Source organism: Aulonocara sp. 'chitande type north' Nkhata Bay, linkage group LG17 (genome assembly GCF_057382095.1).
Source record: "Aulonocara sp. 'chitande type north' Nkhata Bay isolate Kocher_YH1m ecotype deep benthic linkage group LG17, A_spYH_male_GT1.1, whole genome shotgun sequence".
Classification (NCBI taxonomy): Eukaryota; Metazoa; Chordata; class Actinopteri; order Cichliformes; family Cichlidae; genus Aulonocara; species Aulonocara sp. 'chitande type north' Nkhata Bay.
The window spans coordinates 39,535,637-39,558,882 of NC_141360.1; the positions used below are offsets into that span (position 1 = coordinate 39,535,637).

The window sequence follows — 23,246 nt, forward strand, 5'->3', positions numbered from 1 at the left end:
GTCCACTCTCACGGATGTGCACAAAAATCACCCAAGACCTCCTGTGGAGCATTTTTCAGTAAGTCTTTATTATAAAAATATAAAACACAGAAATTAAGTCAAACATTTCTACAACCCCAACAAGGAAATATCCCCAACCCACATAATTCATAAATCAGTGTTTACACACAGACTGTACACAGCTTCCTTGATTGGATTTTTTTTCCTTTTGACTGATTTCTGTGTTAAGCAGATAGTATATTTACATAAACATGAACCACAGAAATAATGACACAGAAATGCCACAGCTGGAGGAAGAGCTCATTATGTATGGAGGTGAAGAACGATAAACTAAATACTGCTGAAAGATTCAGTCATAAAAAAAAAAAAAGAAGAAAAAAAAAAAAGTGAGCTCCCGGCTAACCTTCGCTCAAAATGCTGTTTAAAACAAAAAAACAAAAAAAAAAAAAAAGAGAACCGAAAACCCCCCCCCAAAAACAACAAATAAGAGAAAATATAGAATTTCGTAGAAATTAAAGGGATTAAAAAAAAAAAAAAAAAAAAAAAAAAAAAAAAAAAGTGACACAGATAACCAGAAATGGACCATAAATGAAACACAACCTAGTTAGCCTAGCTTCACATAGTCTGGAAATAGCACAGCTAGCATAACCATCTCAACATATGAAACATACACAGTAGTGTTTGAACGAATTTTAAACCACCGTAGTTTGTCCTTCCTTTCTACTATGCTATGCGAGGCAGTTTACAGTATCCTGCTTTAAGCTGCCATAAACTAGGCTAAATCACTGCCAAAAATAGATGCATAATTAGCACAAACATGTCAGAGTGATATCAGTATTCTTTTAGCAAACCAACAGTTTCTGTGCTTGGCGCTCTCTTAGCATAAATTACGAATGGGCTCTTCCTCTTTGTGAGGCCAGTCTGTGTCCGTTATTGGAATGGAATGAAGGGAAGTAAAAATAAGAGAAAACCCCAGACGGGAACAGGCGAACAAGAATGAATTTAGTGACAATATATTGTTACTTTCATTTATATATAATGTTCATCTCAAATAGTTAAATAAAAAAAGATTGAATATACACTTACAAAATATGTCCTTCTCTGAAACCTCTGTTATAGTTTTAATTTTATCGGATTGGTAACGAGTACCAGCTTGGGGGGGTGGGGGGGATTATAATGAAGCCAAAAAAACCAAACTACCATAATAGTACCATAATGTTGAATTTGCTGATGCTGGTGCTTCATTTAATACACTGCAGTGAGTTCACGATATTATTTGGCCTGTTTTTCTTTTATGCACATATACCACATAGTATAACCCAATAAACATATAAATAAATGTAATAGAGGTTTCAGATGAGTTGATTTCTGTAGCTTATTTTATATACAGCAACAAATAAAATATCACCATCTCTGCAAGAAATCGGGCGCTTCCCCGCGCTGGCACTGTGTTACTTTTGTGAAGCAGTGCGCAACAGTCGCGTTAAAAACAGGAAGCAGACTTACTACCATTATAAAGACGTGTGTGACAGTTCAAACTGAACATAACCGATACTTCACTGTGAAATATTGTCCATTTCACAAAGGGGTTTGAAGCCAAAATAGACGTGTATCGTTAACATATATAATATGTTGGCGCTGTTTCGGCCATGTTCGGTATATTGATAGCAACAAGCTAGCTTTACTCAGCAAATTTACAAAGGATCATCTTCGTAGTATACTTCGTCTGACACCTCCTGGCTTTTGCTTTAGAGACTTCTCCTCGTTCAAATGATCCTGACACTAGCTACTAGCTAAACTGCAGGTTGCTAATTGAAGCCAATGATACTGATGCTGTAAATAATACTTATGATTAAATCTTTTCAGAAGCTCTCAGTAGGTTGAGCGAGGTCTTACACTTTTTATTGGCCCTTTCTGTCTTTGTCACCGATGTCAACTTGGTGCAAAGGACGGAGTTTGTAGTACAAGGAAAAAGGAGCCACAGGACAAGCTGTACAAATAAAGGGAGGGTGGGGGGTATTATTTTCTATCAGAAGTGCTACAAACAGGCACTGTAATAGATTTGCTCTTTTTTTTCCTTTAAAAAGGGGGACATCACCCAGGCAGGTGAGCTCGAACAGTCCTGTAATACTCTAAACGTGACCAGGGATGGGACGGAGTTTGGGAGGCGGCAGCGAGTTTCAGTCAGAGGGCGTTTGTGTTCAGGGGTCAGTGGCATTGATGGTGGTTTTATCACGGGTGGTCATGCCTCGGTACCAGCTGCAGTAGCCCTCCTTCTGCTGGATGCAGGCGTAGTGCCGGGACTGGTAGCCGGGATAACCGAAGTGGGACAGCATGTCCGTCCATAAGCACTCGTTCTTGGAGGTCACGAAGCAGGGCAGGTAGTGGCAGGGCTTAATCTACAGAGAAAGGAGAAAAACCCGAGATGAAGCCTGACAAGCACTATCCCATGATTTGGCATGTTGCTAGAACATACATGATACTGAGTTATAACAGCTTTTTATTAGTGCTGTCAGCGTTAACCTCGTTAAAATGACGTTAACGCCATAACCACATTAACGCGGCAAATCTCCGTTAGCAAGTTAACGCGGATGGCCCCGTGCGTGGGGCTGCACGGCGTCAATGCGTTCGCGCGGTTAGCACGTTAATAAGTTAACGCCGTCATTTTAACGCTGACAGCACTACTTTTTATATTATAACTAAATATCATACCATAGCGCTAATTAGCTTAGCACTTATTAGCTTTGAAAGAAGAGGTTAAAAATGGCGGAAAATGGTTACACTAGTTGAGCTTGGATCTGGCTTCCTAGGTAGCATAGCAAAAAGACAAATAAGCAGATTTTGGCAGTATGAAAGATGTTCCCTGAATACTTAAACAATTTACCGACTGCGTTTTCTCAAATCCTAAAGTACTTTGAATTTACAGTATTTAGGTTTATTTATGGTTCATTATGAATTAGCTTAATGAGTGCTAAGAAAAATAGCTTGGATCTTCAAAAACACTTGACATGAAATACATGCTTGGTGAAACAAGCAAAACATGCATCTTTGCTCTACTGCCTTTCAGCGTTTGCTTTCAGGGATTTACTGCAGAAGATTTATTGATCTGATGGGACTGGGGGAAAAAATGGCAGCTCTCTAAATAACTAAGCTCAAACCCAGTAAGTCTACACTGGCACGTGCTGCTTTGTGCGACGGAACGTTGACATCTTCCTGAAGCAGCGAGAGTTTTTTGTAGTTTGTCAAGGATTCAGTTCGATGTTAGCCTTTCGTGCGTCACCACTCCAGGTGCTCACACAAAAAGCAGCTTCACAGATGAATATACAGCCTGAAGTGACAGGAAGATTCACATAACTAACCGAGTCGTCACACTTATCTGGATATGAATTCAGCAGCAAATTCAATTAGTACATTAAAGGCCACGTTTGCCATTTTTGGCTGCTTTTGTTACTCAGGCCAAGAAAGTTCATCCTCCGTGGCTCAGAGATGTCTGACATAACTTCTCAGTTCGAGTGCTTCTAACGATCTGTAGAGAGTAATAAAACTGCCACGACATGCTTCTTCGCGCTCCAGTGCCGTAAGTCCTCATTTGTGAAGGAATGCGAAGGACAGAGGAGCTGGTTTTTTAAAACAGTGCAGTGATTTCTGTGTCTGCTTTGCGCTTAAGGGCCGTCACCATGACGCCTCAGCTGATTGATTGCCTCCTTCGATTGCCTCTGGGCTGCTGCCACGTACAATCTGAGCACAGTTTACTTGCTTTGGCCCGTATTGGGAACAAACAGCTCTCCCTGCTAATCCACTTATACTGATAGGGGCCCGGCGCGTTAGCAGATGTCCGCGGCACCGCTGTACAGTAGGATGTTTATGAGGCGTTTCGGCAGCTGCGCAGCAGCAAGCTACATGTGTGAGTCACATGAAATGGGAGGCTTGAGCTGATTCCAGACCTGTTACTTAATTCCCTGTGACAGTAGTAAAACTTGTTTTTTTCTCCATTTCTATCCCAGCTAAACATCCGTGATGAATAATAGTGGGAATTAGACACTTAAAAAGGAGCTCATATTTCAGTCTTGATAAAAAATAATCCGTTCAATGGCTTGCAGTAGAATTAATGATTGATTTGATTCTTCACACAGAGCCACCATAACTAAGTATACACATCCTTCCTCCTGTACTGTTTAAATCCTGTTATATTAATCAACTTTATAAGTGGTCATCCAGCAGGATAACATTTGGTTGCCTTTGCAAAAATGAGCAGCAGTAAGCTCCTCTTGAGCCTCGTCTTTCCTCATCTATCATATCCTTGTTGGGACAAAGGTTGCCTGTTGACACTCACCCTGCAGTTGCAGCCCAGCTGGTAGCGATGGTTGATGCCTTTCTTCTGCGACAGCGAGAGGCGCTCCCACCGCTCGTTCAGGTTGCACAGCCCCGTGTAAACCTTGCCGTCGTAGACTCGTCCTGTGGAAGCACAGGATATTTGGATGTCACTCTTAGATTGTGTTCTCACCTCTGTATAAAACGATGTTTAAGTACCTCTTAGTCTTTAAAACGGACTCTGGAGTCATGCAAACAGATGTGAGGATTTGGCGTTTTTCTTTGCCAGACACACACATGACAAACTGAATCTTCGACTTTGGACGAACCAACAGAACGACATTATCGACCTAATTCACAGAAATTTTAATATTTTCCAAGGCCTTAAGGAGCGTATTTACTTTGCTCTCTCTGGCGCCCAATAAAAGCATCTGTACTTGATTAATGTGTAAAGACCCACACATTAATCCCGACTCAGGTCACGATGCATGCATGCCACTTATTTTGTAATCGTTTCAATATAACACAGGATACTGTAGTCCCATCACTCAACCAGTCCAACTTATTTGCCCATGGTAAGACAATATCATACAGTAAGCCCATATTAAACCAGCACCTCTATTTCTGGATATCCAAATGTCAGCAGACATCTATTTTTAGTGCTGGACCATTTGCACCTTACGGACTCCCGAGACAGGTGCACAATGGCACACTGCATGTGCTCGGGAACGTTTCGATGTCATCAGTGTTGTCACCTCATGGGAATGTGACAGCTCACAAATATGTGCATCTTCGACCCCCAGTGCACCTCCCAATCGGCCTGCATCGTTGCACTGGGATTACTGGAGTCGCTTGCGGGTTTATTACATGGTGCAGAGTGTGCGACACGCACCTAAAATACTAATCGGGGTCAGCGCCCTTATGCTTGATCAAAAGAGATTTTTGCAGCTCACGCTGGAGGCCTCGGTGTGTTTAAATTGTTCTTAATACAATCCTAATTATATGGAGTTCTTTCTATAGATGCCCTGGCAGGAGCGAAAGACACTGATGTCCCCTCGCACCCGGACTGGGTAAACATAGCAGTCACTGCCCAGCAACGCCAGCTCGTTGGCTTGCACTGTGCGATGCAGTTAGAGTATTTACAGGTCGGGACTTAGCGACAGTTATATACACCAAGCACAGCAGGGTCCAAAGTAAACTGCACCTCTGTTAGAAATAGCAACTCATAAAGTGCTTCTGCTGGAAAATGCCAGTCGCTTCCTGCTGGCTGCTAATTACGAGTTGTGTGTGTGAGAGGAAAAAACAAAACAAAACTGCAGTTTCTAGACGGCGAAGCTAAGGGAAATGAGTTTTAAGAGGGCCATTCCTTTGCCACCTTGCACGGTGGCAAACAGTAGGTTGTAATTAGTGGGAAACTTTGTGTGACAGGACAAACCAAGAAATCCTTGGGGAGGAGAAGTGTGTGTATCTTGCAGTGATGCTGGCTGGAAGGCCTCAATGTTTTCAGCACCCATTTGGTGATAAAATGGATTCAGTTTGGATTTAATCATGCCACAAGCTCAAAAAAGGATATATTGAGAAAGAGTGTTGTTAACAGTTACACGTCCTCTGAGACTGTCACATACAAGCAGTCGCTAAGTTTATGTTATTACGAAACAGACCGCGAGTGGTCAGTTATAACTTTCTCTGGTGCTATCACAAATGATTACCTGAAGCCATTTATCAGAAATGCCAAAGGCAGTAAAATCAAATAAAAACAGTTATTTTGGACAATCAAAGACCTTCACAATGAGGATATTTTGTAAAAGCAACTTTCAGCTCTTATCCCACCTCCATACCCTTTAAAAGGCCTGTTTGATGTTTGATGGCTGAGAGTTAAGTCAGAATTAGGTGCCAGTTACACTCGGGGTAAAGCTTTGGCACTTAGCTGTGAACATTCAACTCGGGGGAGGAGTCTTTGGAATGCACCAATTAATCTCCTCATGAAGACTCTGAGCCCCTCCCCCTACACACAGAGTGGAGCAGCCACTCCAGAATGCTTTTTAACCGAAAACTAATTTTAACCAAAACTTAATCATTGCTTGTTCCACTTACATTAAACTCGGCACTAAAAATGACTCTGAGGAGCAGACAGCCATCGAGCAAAGCTGGATAGCTTAGCTTAGAGTTTCCTTCATATAATTTGATTACGGTGACATTTTCTCCCTTAGCACAGATTTCTGTAAACGTTGCATAGCCTCGCTTTGAGAGGGTTTCTCACACTTAACGTTGATTATTTCAACAGTCTGAGTAAAAATCAGTCAATCAGAGCAACGCTCAAAACCACGGCTCACCTGTGATCAGGTACTGGTATTTGTTGATGTCAAACTTCACACCGCACAAACTCTCCGAGGCGTCTGTGTAAATGTGCTGCACATGCTGGACTTTTTCAAATCCTTTGTACATCTGTAAGACATGAGAATCAAACATGGAATTACACCCCCATGCTCTTTAAAAATAGGAAAGTGTAATGTTTCTGCACCATGGCACTCCATCTCTTCCTCAACCTCCACATATAAATAATGACGAATGGAAACAGCACACTGGCTTTATCAGATGACATTTCTTAAGGAGCGCCTCAGGGGAGAAGGAGTATTTGGCTCTGCCCTCAACCTAATCATAGATAACATAGCTACGTTGTGTAATATGCTTTCACTTTGATGGCGTTTTGGCAAGGTCACTGCTAAAATCCAGTCCTTCCATTCAGCTCAGTCATGTAGAGCCCGAAGTGAATGTTTGCTCTGAGAACTTTCTGGATTTTTCTTCCCCTGGCAGTGTAATCTATTTGTCTGGGAACAACAGGAAATCCCTGTTTAGATGCGGCGTTCTGAGAAAAGCAGAACAAACTGTTACTTAAGCCAGAAACTGTGGCACTTTGGGAAAGCCAAAGGCACAAGTCTCATAGGATCTGTTGAAATTTGAAAGGAATTGTGTAAGTTATTAGAGCAAAGCACTGTTTTCAGTACAAACCAGCAGACTGAAATACAAATAAATAAACCAAGAGGCTCAAAGGCCACGTCTAATTGCTGAGGATAATCCCAGAGTGGCACCTGCTATGCTTCGCCATCAACAGGCCACTTGATGTTTTTGTTACAACCTGGGATTTTACTGATGCATCGCATGACTCTACTGAAATATTTACACTCAGAGTGAGGAGTTTGGTTGAGCTCTAATGCCCGAAAGCCTGCTAATCCTCCAGCCTGGCTTCTATCTGAGCAGCAGGCCGATGTCAGCATCTGTCAGAAATATGCAGCGTTATGTAAGAATATAGAGGAAGTAAAGAATGAGCTTTCAGGGCAAAAGATGCAGAAATTTTACAATTTATTTGCTTCAGATTAAAAAAAACAAAAACCTTAAATAAGTGACAACACTGGGGGAAAAGCCAATCTTTACTAATAATAATAATCAGCATATTTCTTTCCTGTAGTGTGACAAAAGAAAACTAGATAGGCAAGCCTCATATATACATGTATGTGTGGATATTTTCAGGCTATACAGGTAACGTCCCATGTCAGCAGATGTCATGGTTTCATGGAGCTCAGGATTAACTTGTCATCACTAGCTAGTACATATCATTAGCTAATAATAGCAAAATTCTTTTTCTCTGTTCATGAGAGCTAAAGAAAAATGTATATAAATCTTATATAGAGACCATTTTAGAATATTTAGATAGTTTGTGATTGGCTTAGTTTAGCAGAAGAACTGGAAACAACCAGCCATTTCTGTAAATGTCCAGTCAGTTGCTAATATGACTTTGAGTTAAATATGGCGCTGTAGTATAGTTAGCTATACTACAGCGGGAAAAAAACAAAACTTCGATATTGTTAAACTACTCTGTTATTTGTATAACATGTTATTTGATCCTGTTTTTGAAATGTAAACAAAAGCAAGATTAGATGTTTCGTTCCTTTTGGTCGTTTGCTAGGTGTCCTGGAAATCTCTTCTTGGTCATGTTATTGCACAAACACAGGGATTAAACTGAAACTTGCCATAAAAGGATTTTGCTTTCTGTAGCTTTGTATTTAACTCAGGCAAACAGCATCGGATTAAGCAGATGTTTGTTCTCACCTTCATTTGCTTGACAGTGTAGCGCATGGTTCCAAACGGTCCATCTCTCAGGAGCTTCTTGCCCACCACTTTAGCTCGAATCACTGTGAAGAGAGCACACAGGTGCATTCCTTTTAGCGTACAACTTTCCAAGCAAATAAACACATTGCTTCTGTTAAATGCCGTTTCAGGACCAGGTTGGCACCACAGTTAACCATTTATGCATTACTTCCATTTGCTGAGAAAGCCAATAGAGAAAAATCACTAAAGGAAAGAATGAGTTTGATACAGAAATGGAAGGAAAAGAGTCTGAACTAGAAAGACATGGATGTCTGCAAATAACTACTCTAGGGTGGGATTGGAAAAAAAACATTCATGTTCACTGTTATTAACTTTTGACAATCTGAATACTAAATCTTCACATAATTAGGAAAAAGTGACTTTAAACAAAAACAGGGTCCCATCTTTGGGAGTACAGCTTGACAACGATCTTATCAGAGTGCAGGACCCTCATGTAAATGTTGGCGAGGTGAAAATGCTTAGCGGCAAGTTTGATTTGTTTGCTTTCACTTGTGTTGGCGTAAGGGGGCTTATTATGAAAGGCCAGGAACTGGGAGTGTACAAAACGAGTGATCATTTGAGCTGCTGCTTCAGCGCCTGCCTCGAGCTGCGGGCCCTGCATGAGCTTTCAGTCCCGCTCTGAAGTTCACCTGCTGCCCAAAGCCCAACAGCCACAGACACAACTAACACTGACTATGTTTGTTATCTTCTCCCTGTGGAATTTCCTTCCCAGATTCTTTGGGGTTTCACATTCCCCAGAAAGGGGGGAGAAAGAAATGAGGCATGTGGCATCTTCTGTTGGATTTCTGTTTGTCTAGCTGTCCTGCTAAAAGGCAAAAGGAAATTGGGCATAAAACTACAAGTCAAATAGGAAGCTATTACAGCATGGCCACCCAAAAGTGGTGACCACAGATTTTAGTTATACGGTCCCCTATTTGAACCGAGACTTTATTTATGCAACACACCAAATCCTATTTTGAAGCAGTAAATTGAGCAATGCAGCCATCCAGGAGCCTCAAACAGATTTTGTGTTACTTTTCATTCATTTCAGTCTTCTTTAGTAGAAAGCGGTGGCATTTTGTTAACTGTCACTGTTAATGTCACCAAATAAAAGATTAAATCACATTAAATCGTAAATTAATAAAAACAACAAAAAAAAAAAAAACATGGGTCACTCCTTCCAGATTCCAGCCCCTGCCTGCCCTCTACTTTCTGAACTTTTGCAATAACTTGGTGCACAGCATTTGATCCATTAACCTGTCAGCTCGCTCTATATGAACTCAGGAGCGCTGCTATGTGATCAACCTCTGCTAAATGCATCTAAATGCTGTCTGACAGACGTCTGCAGCTGCAATTACAACAGCACAGGAGCACAATTACACAGGAATGTGCAGATATAACTGGATACTTTTGCCTCATTTCAGTACACTGCCGCCATTATTTTCAAATGCCACCCGAAAACGCAGTTTCATTCTCTGCCCCGGCCTCAAAACCAACCCTCAGGACTAACAAATGTTTGTGTTTGACGAGTCACAGGTCAGCTGATTTAGCTGAAGTACATCCAGATAGGACCCCTTCGTTTTTCTTTAGACGAAGGCCACTAATTGGCCTGTGATAATAAGTGTGACGCACCAAAGACAGGATTTCCTCGAATTGACCTCCTCTGCATTCAGCAGTTATATTTGCAAATGACCGCAGAGTTGCCAGCTCACATATTTAAACCCATTTCTCACATTACCCTGGTTCATCTGGAAACTACAGGTATACTAAGTAGGTACTTTCTAAACTTCTTTTAGTGTTTTTGATTGACTCAAAGTTAGCAAACTACGCTAGCTAACCTAGCCTGGCTTCCAGGTCTAAAAAAGGAAGTCAACAGCACTTCCAGCCTTAAATGTGTATTCTTTTTAATGGCCAGCAGGAGGCGATCATCTGATTGCAAAATATAATTTGTATAAAAACATTTAGTTTATCAAAGCTAATATTTTAGTAAAACACTTTTCTTATTAGTTTATGGGGATCATCACCAGGTTCAATAAAACCTGAAGTTAGATTCAAATAAAGAACATAATTTACAAAATTACAGCCATCGTTTCTACGGTTAATGAGTGGAAGCTAGGTAACCTAGCTAAGAGTGATAATGATTGAAAAAAAAAAAAAAAGTTTGGCTTTAACAACTTTTGAACTAAACCAAGTAAAATAACACGTGTAATAGTTTTGTTACAAAAATGTATTTTAATATCAGTCATGTATTACCTGGCTGAAGGTTCACTCCATCTTGTGAGGTAAATATATTAACTATTACACCATAGCCATGTCTGTCATGTTAAGTTTAGGTTAGCGAAACCTAACCCGGGCTTATGCAGTGTTCTTGCTATTGGAACTGTCAGTGACGAGTGAGGAGGAGGAGTCTTTCCCTGTGGTTGTCACTGCAACTGCAACTAAAATATGTATGAAGAAAATTTTGATCTGGAAGCACCCTCATGAGAAGAAATTAATCTCTTTGCGCAACAAAAGCAGTAGGCTAGGCCCAGAAAGGAAAGAAAGTTGACCTCAAGTAGTTCACCAACCTATTGTTATTCAAAACAGGCTATAACCCCCCACCCTCTTCCGCCACTACCTCCCCTCAGAACACTTTCCTTGTGACGCACAGGGATTCATCTTCTGCTGAAGACCTGACACACATTTTCAACAGTGGGAGTCTTTTTGTCATAAGAGAGGTAAACAGGAAATAACCTGAAAAAAAAAAAAGAAGAAAAAAAATCCCCCTCCACTCTCTTGCCTGAAGCAGGCGATTACACAAGCATGGATGCAAATGCTAAGTCTTAAGGTGAGCGTGTAATTTAGTTAAACATTTAGCCAGCCTACGTACAATGTGGCAAACTGCAAGCATGGCAAGAATAAGGCTAGTCGTTTGAGTGTGTCTGTGGATGTGTGAGGGAGAGGAGGAAAGCAAGGCACGGGGCGCGTGACGCCGATTTTGGTATGCAGAAAGTTGTCCAAGCTTGAGGAGGCGAGTAGGAGGAAGAGGAATTCTCAGGACGACACACTACCACGCTCAAAAATAAACACTGAAACCGAATCCCCAATGCAGAGCTTTATGTCAGGTGAAAAACACTGGCGCAGAGAGCATGCAGCGCTCGCTCACATGCCAAATGGAGGGAAGCTTATGAAGCACAGGGATTTTTCTTTCCTATCACTCTGATACCATGATGGTCGATTTCTGCCAAATCAAATATAAGAACCTAACAGTCTTTAAATTTGGCTTAAATGTGCTCAAACGTAGCAGACTTCTTAAAAAGTACCCAACTGTAATGTCAGTCATCAAGCTTCTAGCTCATATTTAAGCTAAGTGAATACCAACACACAGCTGGTAATGCCAGACAAAGCAAAGTGCAGTGCATGAAAACGAAAATCCATTTAACTGCCTGTGAATTCAACTTCTTATTCACCAAATTAGAAAGTTGATTTCCCTTCATTAGAGGCTCCTGCGGGATCGAGCGACAGGAACCTTGAACCAACTACTCGTTTTAATGTTGCCGTCACGCTAGCAGACCTCAAAAATGCTAGTTGCCAGAGTTAAAATTGGTACCCTTTTGCACACTTTGGCCAAAGTATCTAAAACACAGCATCGTGCTCTACAATGAAACCTTGTATCTAAATTAGGGAGTATGCTGAGAAAGCTCTGGGAAAGGCAGTCACAACCCAACACTGGGTGCTATCTGTGCATCGTACTACCTTTGCACCTGCTTTGCATTTTCCTCTTCTTGCTTTTTATCTTTGCCACTCACCGACTTGCTGTTACTCACTCAAATCACCAGCTGCCTTTCACCTTTTTACCTGTTCGACTGCAAGTGTTGCGTAAATCTTGGTAACACTGACAGTTAGAGGTCAGTACAGATCAAACAGTACTTGTTACTATTCTTTCAAGTTCGCTAACCTTTAATAAACATACTGAAGCTGAATAAATGACAGTTTTTTGGTTTATTCTTCATTGTGTTTTCATGTATGAGTGTTGTACCATTGTGCGTCGCCCCTGTATTGGCCTCTTGTTTTGGAACAGTTAACCTCTGGGTGGCTGTGTGGTCATTAGAAGGGAAGGGCGGGCTGGACATTCGATACGCCTGGCTCAGGGGACGAACATCCCAAGCTTGTATGGAATCCAGACTCTTTGACATCTCCTCGAATTTTAACTCACTTGAGGAAAAGTATAAAAATCTGATCCAAGCTTACATAATTCAACGGTGGGGGGAGAGAGCAGATGCTGCTAAAGGGAGTAGCTATTTACCTGAATGCTACATAACTCATTAATAGGAGGATGAGGTCACAAAGCTCAATGCCATGCATCGCTCTAAACCCACTATGCTTTGCTTGTTTCACTAAGCTCCTCTATGGATAGCAAACATCCACAGTGGGGCAGGATCCTTTCTTTCAATGGCCTGATCCCCAATCCCAAACCGAGCATAAACGCATATCACGCTAATCCTCAGCTTCTAACTCGGTTTACAGCGCAAGCATGTAAAAGTTTGCTCCTGTCACCTCCAAGCATTTTGGGAATGAGCGGCATTACGAAGCAATATTGAATTTCATGGTCAAAGCTTACTCCCAGACCTCTAATCTTGCTTCGGGAGGGCTTTGGAAAAACAAGTGCTGCACATTTCCTCCTTGTGAATGGGCTGCTTTAACCCAGCTGCCTAGTAGAGGCCAACAAGGTCTTTGCATAAGGCAGCAGCCAGGTCATTGCCCAGTGCTCAGGTATGTAGCAGGGGAAAAAAAGAAAACAACAAAAAACAACCAGCTACAACTCTGCCAACTCTAACAGTAGGCAGTACATTTTGGGCCTTTCTATCACATGACCACAGAATAAAGTCCAACACAGACAGGAAACTGCAGCACATGCATGCTTTTGTATGTCACAGTTTTAGATTTGTCAAGTAAAAAGGAGACATTCTGCAATAACCTAATTTTCAACCCCTTTAACCTAATTGTGATTCATCCAGTGGCGTGCCTGCGGGTGATTGTGGGTCAGGGCCAAGAAACCAAGAGGGAAAATGCTTTGAACTCCACTGATGGTCTTAAATTTGGAAGATACAGGCTTTGATGTTGACGTTGAGAATTACAGCCCTTCTCTCCTGTCAAATGAGCATTTCAACCCTATGCCGTGTTGTTTTCCACGTCTCCGAGTCCAGCGAAGAAAGCAGGTTTCAGTTTGAGTTGACAGAAAGAAAAAAAAGACATTCAGCCTAAAACAACAACAATAAAAAGATCTCTACACCAGTTATACAGTTAAATTGTCCATGATTTGGTAATTGCACATGCTGGGAGGCTACACTTGACCCAGAATATCCTGTGAGCATGTGACCTTTTAGTGTTTCTGAAGCGCTTCTCATCGAGGGACTGGAGGTCCGCAAGCAAACCGCAAGCATTCAAAGCACAACCCAAGCTAAGCCCAGGGCCTTGGAAATGGGATTTGTGGGGCTCACAACTGATCGCTGGCCCCCATTGAAGTCAGTCCCAGATTCTACACTGCAAGTCTCATGGGGTGCCAACACCACAAGCTATCCAAAAGATCTGAAGGACTGTGAAAGGCATCGCTTGAGCGTTTGTCAAACGGGGTCACTTGGCTGAAGACACACCCACAGGCTCTGTGATCAGTCCCCACCAAAGAGAAAACGGCCATTTTGGGGCTGTAATGTCACAATTTCTGTTATCTCCCCTTATAAACAGTGGGATCCTCTAAAGTATGACAGGCTAAACCTGCACCACCTCCTCCTCCTCTAAGATGCTGCAGAGGATTCACCAAACCATCATTGTGAGTTGCTGCCCACGTCAGAGCTAAATGAAGTGACTTCCACCTACAGAGGCACGCTGGTTCTGTCCTCGGAATCTGAGCAAAGAGAAGCCTCCTTTTCACAGGCAAGTCTGGCAAAGCCTTAGGAAAAGCAAAGTCTTGTGGAGCGATTATGACACTCTGAGACTGGAAAAAGGAAACTGCAAATGAAATGGCATTTTTAAAGTTACACCGTGTCCTCGATGTGACGTTTTTCTTGCTGCCAAGGGGTAATAAAAATATGTGAACTGAACAGGATGTCAATCGACGAGAGAAAAGCAGGTTTATGAGAGCTGCTGGATTCTGGAAATATGAGCTTTATTATTGTTTATTTATGGTGATCCATATGCTAAATCGTTAAGGTTAACAGAGCATTTCAATGGGAAAATCTACTTTCAGAGTTAGCTGACACCACTAGCTTTGTGCCGGTATGAATACCATGCTGTACATTGAAGATAACCAACGCTAAAGCTTCAAGCTTAGCAATTTAGGCGTTGCTACCTTGATGTTTTGAAACGTGATGTAATGCCTCCAGGCTCATCCTAAACCAAATCCTCCTCTGAGACTAATGGGGACCTCAGACCCCCCAGTACACCTCTACAGAGTTGGATGCTTTATAAGAGTCAGAGGAGTCACCGCCTGCTGGCTGCTGAAGAGAATGCAAGTTCAAGGCACTTAAGCCTTTAAAGTATGAACTAGAGATGGCACGATACCACTTTTTTATGTCCGATACCGATACCGATATCATAAATTTGGATATCTGCCGATACCGATATGAATCCGATATAGTGTTTTTTAATCAACAAAACTGTTTTTTAAATATCTTGCTGCATTTTGTATAAGTTCATACTCAAGTTTAAAACAACAACTACACTAAAGCTATTCTGTTATACCTGTATGCAAAAAAAAAAAAATTTCATAGTTCAGCAATACTGATCAATCTAATAAACTTAAACCTACACCATCCTCCCTATTCTGGTATTTTAAAGAGTACTTGGTGTAAATATTAAGCAACCTAACTAATAGGGTTCCAACTCCCAGCAACAAAAATAAATAAATAAAAAATAGGGAACCACCCCTCACGCTCCACCTCATGATGCTTAATCGACGTAATCAACCTTAATTTGATGCAGTGTGAAAAAAAAAAAATGCACAGAAATCAATTATTTTTCAAGAAATATTAAATAGATTCAACATCTTTCTTCAACAAAATTGCAGACTGCACAGATGGTACCTTCCCAAAGGGAAAAAGTACTATAGCTTACTAGGGTATATATATTAGACTTAATAGTTACTATATACAGTAATTGACTTCTATTCATTTTACATCAAATTAAAACTTTGGCTGTCAGATAATTATTTATTAAAAGCTAGACATTTTAAATGAGAATAAGAAAGAAAAGTATGTCTTTGTGCCCCCTTTTCCCTGTTAATGCCCTATCGGCCCCCCTGGCTAAACTTTGCTAGATCCGCCCCTGCACAGTTACCAGCGTCAGCTATGTAGAAAAAGATCCTCGAGTAGAAAGTAATATTAAATACATTCTAACAACAGCTGATCAAGCTTAAACGTGCTGCTGTTGTTCAGCCGCTGGTTTCCTCTTTCTGGTGCAAAGTGGACCAAAAACAAACCAGAGACACGGACTCGCGACAGAAAAGCCGATCAGCTGATCGTTAAGCAGTTTCACCATTGAAGTAGCAGCAGGAGAGGCAGTCGCTTGTTAAGCTTAAAGCAGGAATGCTTTACAAACATTCAGAGATGGACTTACACACTTGCTTTACTTCTCTCGGGATAACTTTGTCGGAGATGAAATGCCAGGTTGCTAGCGAAGCTCCAAATGCTATCCAGACCACCGACAGGTCCTGCATGCCACAGCCGCTCTATCACGTGATGCATACTGCTCCGACGTGCTAACGTTCTGAGGTGAGTTACGGCGTGTTGCAAGTTTTGTGAGGTGCTTTCGTGATATTTAATGGATCTGATTACATTTTTTTATTTTTCTCCGATATCCGATCCAGTAATTTAGGTCAGTATCGGACCGATACCGATACGTAATATCGGATCGGTCCATCTCTAGTATGAACCATCAAATAATTGCCAAAAAATAAAATCTAACAAAATTACAAATACACCTGTATATTAATTTGGATATATGAGTTTTAGTTTGTGTCATATTTGTTACATACAGCTTTGTTATACTATTTATTGCTTAAATATATATTGTGAATTTAATTGTTTCAGGTTGGGGTGTGTGTTCAAAAATGAAATCACACTGATGATGTAGAAGTCTCAAAAAGTCATGTATCAAATATGGTACACTTTGCATTGCAGGTGTATTATTGAATTCTGACCAATAAGCTGTGTCCATCTTTTATCTACAGTTTATGTTCACTACCTTCAAGTTAGTTCGCTTAGCTTAACTTAGCATAAAGACAATGAAAAAAGGAGGAACCAGCCAGCCTGGTTATGTCCAAAGACTCAGCTATAATTATAAAGTTGAATAAATAATGTCTTCTTTGCTTAATTCATACAAAAGCTTTGGCTGCAGACATCTAAATGTAGTCAAAAGGGCACTTTTAGGAAGTCTGCTTCACCTTTAAGAATAATGGGTATCATTTGTGCAGTAAATTATGATTTGGTGTGTGTATTTAACATGAAGAAGTCTCCAGTTTCATTAAGATTTTAAGGCATCAGTAACTAATGTTCTCTATAATCGTTTTCAGCCTCTACTGGTTACTAGTAGCAAGTACAAGATCATTAACAATGATGTCAGAGTGTGTTCATGTGAATTAGCTGACAGTAGGTGTTAGGGCAAACACGTGGGTTTACACACATGGTAGGTGTGTGTGTGTGTGTGTGTGTGTGTGTGTGTGTGTTCTGAACTGAGAGATTATTGTTTGAGCTCGGGCTAAGGATTTTAGAGTGCCTCATGACGGTTCACACATTTTCAGGTCAAATGAGATTAAAACAAAATATCGGCTCCAGTCAGAAACCCAAATGCGAGTCTGCGCTCCTCGTCTGCAATAAAAACCGCCTTTCTGTCCCATCTGAAACACTTCAGCCCTCTCTCCCCCTACAGCAGAGATCAAATGATCCTCGGGTCTTTACTGGTGTTATCCAACCACAGAGGTCAGGTTGGACCGGCGTTCCAGGCTAAGCCAGATCCTAAATTCATATTATTCTGGGCAGTCAGAGAAAGCACACCCAGGCCAGTAAAACAAGCCATGTACACCTCGACCCTCCACTGCTGCTTTATCAACCCGAGGCCGGGGGTACTGAGCCACTCAACACAGAAATACCAGAGCGTGCAGATAAATAAACAGTATTTGAAACATGTAAACTCACTGTGGGTCTTGTTTTCAACTGGTTCCAATTCACACCAATCAAAGCACATTCCCCCTCACCCACCCATCCTCCCACCAGAGCACAGCTTTGGGAAGAATGTGCAGACATTTGTGTCCCGAGCAAAAGCGGAATATTTGAAGTAAATTAAAAGTCAAACAGTTTTCTGACATACAGACACGCACAGAGCAACAACATTCAATCATCTGTGTGGGGAAGCCTGCTAAGGATCATCAAGGCAGATGCTGGAGGAGAACTCTGCACTCGCTCCGATTTAAACAGGTGGGACCACGAGGTGAATTGAATCAGGTGATTCTTATACTCAGGTCCTCAAGCGTCTTCATCAGTTTGGGACATTTTAAGCTCTCTCACTTTAATCAGCATCCTGCACTGACCAAAAACTACCAGAGTTTATTAAAAATGTCCAATTCACAGTGAGAGATCCGCATGCGAAAACCCAGAAAGGACTGGAAGGAACCAGTTTTTTCACGCTCCTGTGACAAGCAAAGCTTTTATTTTAACATCTGACCTCCGTGCAGTGGTTAGAATAAAGTCACACTAATTTTCATGAGTATGAGAGGGGGGAAAAAAATCGTGGTTACCCACCTATGTCGGAGTTGCAGAAGGCGTCTTGGGGGTGCGTGAGAGCGCACGAGCAGCCCTCCGTCAGCTGGTTAACATGCAGGGTGCTGAAGATAAACAGCAGGCTGACCAGGTACACTGAGTGCATTTCTCCAAACTTTCTCACTCCCTCTCTGGAATAAAACTGTCCGACTAAGTCCGCTGAATCACCACCACACGCTGGCTGCTGCTTCAGTAAGTAGTCAGTAGATGTAGCAGGTTCTGCGAGTACCGTCCACGTCTGTAGTGCTGCTCGTCTGTCACAGCTCGCTTCTCTCTGCTCGAGCGTTTCTCCCTGATCCCGCGGAGGAGCACACGCGCACATATAAGCGCGCGACGAAAGGTTCACGCCCCTCCCTCTTCAGAGCTCGCAACCAGTGCGGCCAATCACACGCTATTAGGAATAGCAGACACGATGACATACTGGAACATTTCCCCCTCTTCATCTTATTTTCCCATACAGACCTAAATATAATAAAAACAACAACAACAATAATAATACAGAAACATAAAGTAGAGAATGAGATGTTAGCTAAAAAAATATGCGCGCAACTGTTTGATGTTGATCACAGAAGGGAAAGTGGGGTGAGATAAGTGAAGCTCAACTAGTAAAAATGTCGTCTAGCGTCATGTTCATTACAAACAGGATTTAGTTATGTAATAACTAATGAAAGACATGTAGATAGCCAGTATGAACTCACATGTCATACTGGTACATAAAAAAAAAAAACCAATTAACACAGTTTCTAAGTAGAAATGAGCAACTAATGAATTTAAAGAGTTGTTTATCAAATCTCATTCACTAGATTAATTCCAGAAATACTTTATCTCCCCCTCTCCTCACCCCCTTCTGACTGCAAGAAGAATAACTAAATAATGAACAATGTCTCCTTTATTCTTTTGTTTCCTTTTTGCTCATTTCTCACCGAGGAGCCTCACTTAGTCATCCTGCCCACCCTCTGACGCCCCCTTTAATTACTAATGCTGAGTAATAGCAAACACAGTCTGCAGCGGCAATCCGAGGCAACCAGATGACTCTTCATCTCTGCACAGTAAAATCAACAGATGTGAGGGCAGAGAAAGCCACTCTCTTCTTTTTTCTCTCCCTCTTTAAGGTTGATCATCACTGTGCTTGAAGATTCATGTGGACCTGTGGATAGCTTCACTTTGTTTTGCAAAGGCTTTACTCAAGCCACCTGTTAGGCACATTCAGTTATATTAGCCAGTTAAAGCCTCTTTCCTCTCCCTCCTGACTGCTTCACAGATCCGCTGCTCTGTCGCCACCGGGGCTTATCTGCTGAGAGACTGAGCGAGCTATGTTAAGTGTTCACGCTGCTCGTGGTTACATAAGCGCGGCACAAATAATCATGTCGGGGAACTCTGACCCTAGATGGGCCTTCATTAATGGTTATCACGCTTTAAAGAGACATCGCAGGCACACCAAGGCTTAATTTTGTAATTAGCAGGGTACTGATAAGCACGTGAAATTTCAGTTTTAAACTTTTAATCATAAAATTTAAAGCTGACTGTTTGCCTTGTACATGTGGTCCCATTATGCTCGTTTCTTGGATTCTGTTAGAGTAAATTTGCACAACTCTAAACTCTTTAAATGCTGTTTTAGCACCTCTTTAAGCCAGCTTACTTCTGATTGCCTGCCCCTGGCAAACTGAAGGTTTGAACAGCCAGTGGGGGCGGGCCTTGTGTAACTGCTACATTAAGGACATCCCATCTTTTTGACATCATGTAGATCAAAAAGTTGAGAAGTTGTTGGCAGCATCCATTGATTTTACTGCAGAGAGATTGCTTGTTCTTGGAAAAGCATATGCCAACTTTGAGAAAATTCAGTCATTTAAAGGCCACTTAATGGATGCTTTTGTTAATGTGTCACACTCAGAAATACTAACAGGCTGAAATACTGCACAGGCACCTCAGGACTTTCTGTTTTATCCCTCACCCATGACTCGCATCAAGAACTCATCAAAAGAAGTCAGTGTTTGTTCAGCGGTACATTCAGGTGTAACGCGTCAACGCATTTCAGCCAGCAGGACATTAACCATCTGCGGAAATTCATTTTCACAGTGTGTTATCAGAGGTACAGCCTCATCCGATGGTCAACAGCAGCTACATTTCCAGCACACATTATTGAAAACACGTCAGCTGCGTAATTGTATTCAAGCACAGAAAATGCCCATGCTGTTAGTACTGTTAGTTCAGTCTCCGACCTCAAATCCAAGCCAAATTTATTGGCATCCCCTACTGAAGCAGTGAATCTGCATGTGTCATTTGTGGCTTTGGCGATGAAAATGGGAAGGTCCAGACTAGCAGGAAGTTAAGGCCGGCTGCAGAAAGGAGTGATTCACTTGGGCCAAATGACATATGACTTCATAGCAGTGGAACAGCTCTGCATTTCTAACATATTGTATAAGATAACAACATGAATCAGGGCCAAAGAATGCACAAACCTAATATGGTGATTATTGGCATAGACTGCTTTAAAATATAAATTGTCCTTAAAGTTGTCAGAAGTGATTGTCAGCTCAGAGCCAGTTGTGCCATACTATGAGAGGCTGAGGACTGACCATTTTCTTTTCTTTCTTTTTCTTCTTCTCAAGTCCCTCGAGTTTGTAGGTTCTCTGTCATCCAGGAAATGGTAGTCCTAAGTCAGGAACTCCAGGCCTCAAGGGCCGGTGTCCTGCAGGTTTTAGATTTCAACCTGGGTCAACACACCTGAACTAAATGAGTCATTCATTACCAGGCTTCTCTAGAATTCAAGACATGTTGAGGAGGTCATTTAGCCATTTAAATCAGCTGTGTTGGATCAAGGACACATCTAAAACCTACAGGACACCGGCCCTCAAGGCCTGGAGTTCGACACCTGTGTCCTAAGTGCTTGAAATTATGGCATCTGGACTAGAAGAGCACAAATCACAACAAGTGTTTGCAACTGTTGAAAATTTCCACCAATAAGAAGGGAGCTTTTTCAGTAGGGCTTTATAGATAAAAATATACTAAGTGCTATTGTCTCTTTACACTCAATGAAAGAATAAAAATATACAAGTCATCGAATTTAATATGAAATACAGAACTGTGAGAGTCTATTCAACTGAATTAAATTCAGTTTTATTTATGTAGTGCTAAATCACAACAGGAGTCACCTAAAAGTGCTTTATATTGTAAATAATACAGAGAAAACCCCATCCATCAAGAACTCCCTCATGAGCACTTACATGGTGACAGTGGGAAGGAAAAACTCCTTTTAACAGAAAGAAACATCCAGCAGAGCCAGGCTCAGGGAGGGGCGGGGCCATCTGCAGTGACCGGTTGGCGGTGGTGTGCGGTGAACACACTCGCACGTTGTCATGACCATTTAAGTCGTGGCACACAGTGCTCACTGAGCCCATACAATGACTTTGGACTCCTGTCGGGCACCGTGACGTCATTCTGGGATTGATTGTCCCTTCTTTGTTTTGTCCTTGCAGAGTCGTCTGCAGATGTACGTATGATAAGAAGCTATAAATGAACTTGAATGAGCCCCGCCCTCCTCTTCCTTTTGGGTCTGTTTCTCTCACTCTAATCTGGGCAGAAAGCAACATGCAAACTTTGTCCTTTGGTTTCTGTCAACAGGAATTCTTGAAAATGTAGGAAGTTGCAGAGTGAATGTTTACGAGGGTGGCCGACGGAAGGCGGCTCGAAAATGAAAAGCGCAACACTTCACTGCAAAATATTTCTCGGAATGTAGCAAGCATCAAAAAAGTGATTTATTATGTGTAGCGCAGAGCATGTGAAGGTAAATTTTCCTTTTTGGAGTGAGCAGCTGAATAGAGAGAGCTGTTCACCATATGTGTGTGGGTTCAATGTGTCTTTTTGGCTTGAGACGCTCTCGCTGGATAGTCGAGAGAGTAAGACAGATGCGGTGGGGATGCTCGAGTTCAACAATAAGTTTATGTTTGAAGATTGTAGGTGCACTATTAAAAATGATAGGCCCATGCTATGCAAGCATCGTGTTCTACTTTAACTTTACTGTCAGAAATGGGACAAGATAAAACAGACGATGGCCTCCAGAATATTCTGGTTATGTGTGTCTCTCACAGTCTGTCACTGTGACTTGATCCATGCAACTGAAGGGAAAAAAAACCCTCAACACCCTCTGGAAATCATGCTGCTAAAAGTAGGCCAGCATCCTGTAAGAATAATGCAGAGCATAGTGCATTTCATCTGAAAAAGTCCAATTATAGAAAAAGGTTTGTTGTGAGGCTGGCCGTTCGCCGGGGGAGCAGACAACAGCTTTGTATACCGGAGGTCTTTAAGCCATGGTTGACAAAAGAGAACATAGTGGTGACTCAGAGGAAATACCTTTCATCCGACTGACAGGCCTCTAGAGAGGCACAGGAAGAGTTGGAACTTGAAAAGATAGCACCGCTGGGAGAGACGGTCGCCGAGGGACAGTATCCAGCCCTCACTCACCCGGCCCTGGTGTTCGGCTTACATGCCATTCCACTTAAATGGGACACACAGGATGATCTCTGCTCTGCAGCTCGACACTGTAAGGAGGACCGGCAGTGAAAGTTGTGACACGGCAGGCGCACTGGCCGTATTTCGCAGGAGGATTTGGGATCTTGCGGTTTGGCGAAGGATCTTTCTCCAACTCGCTGGGTGGCTGCGTGGACACAAAGGAAACACCTGTTGTCCAGTGAAACTCCACTGGGTGGTAAACTGAACCGCAGGTGGAGTGTGGTTATTAGGAAGGGACTGGAAGTTATTTCACACAGTTTACCCAAACCAGTGCAGTTGGTACAAGCAGATGCTTTATCACAGGCATTTAATGTTTCTATTTTCAAGTCAGCATTGACACTATAAAGTAAAAGTATTGTTTGGCTTGTAGGCATAAAGGAAAAGTCATCCAAAGGTTGCCAGTTTGAGGCCAGATGCACGTTATTCCTCCTATCTCACAGTTTCTGTTTTCTGTACTAAAAATTTCGAGGATTGATTTGCTTAGTTCTG

General features: G+C 41.9%; 2 protein-coding genes across 4 annotated transcripts in view; one reads left to right on the top strand and one right to left on the bottom strand.

The window, feature by feature from the left end:
* Positions 1-23,246, top strand: part of syn3 (synapsin III) — a 130,383-nt gene that overhangs the window by 60,380 nt on the left and 46,757 nt on the right. The gene's annotated exons all lie outside the window — the stretch shown is intronic.
* LOC147310593 (metalloproteinase inhibitor 3) lies at positions 45-20,887 on the bottom strand. Its single transcript, XM_086268445.1, has 6 exons — positions 20,825-20,887; positions 18,231-18,710; positions 8,419-8,501; positions 6,645-6,756; positions 4,334-4,455; positions 45-2,399 (listed from the first exon to the last, which is right to left on the bottom strand). The coding sequence occupies exons 2-6, from the start codon at positions 18,568-18,570 to the stop codon at positions 2,202-2,204; spliced, it is 855 nt and encodes a 284-aa protein (XP_086124571.1). The 5' UTR covers positions 18,571-18,710; positions 20,825-20,887; the 3' UTR covers positions 45-2,201.

Excerpts from the sequence above, each read along its gene's own strand:
- LOC147310593 (XM_086268445.1), bottom strand. The coding sequence starts at position 18,570 with ATGTGCGCGTGTGCTCCTCCGCGGGATCAGGGAGAAACGCTCGAGCAG. Across the intron at positions 6,757-8,418 it reads ACACTGTCAAGCAAATGAAG|ATGTACAAAGGATTTGAAAA; the intron begins GTGAGAACAAAC and ends CATGTCTTACAG. Across the intron at positions 2,400-4,333 it reads AGCTGGGCTGCAACTGCAGG|ATTAAGCCCTGCCACTACCT; the intron begins GTGAGTGTCAAC and ends CTTTCTCTGTAG.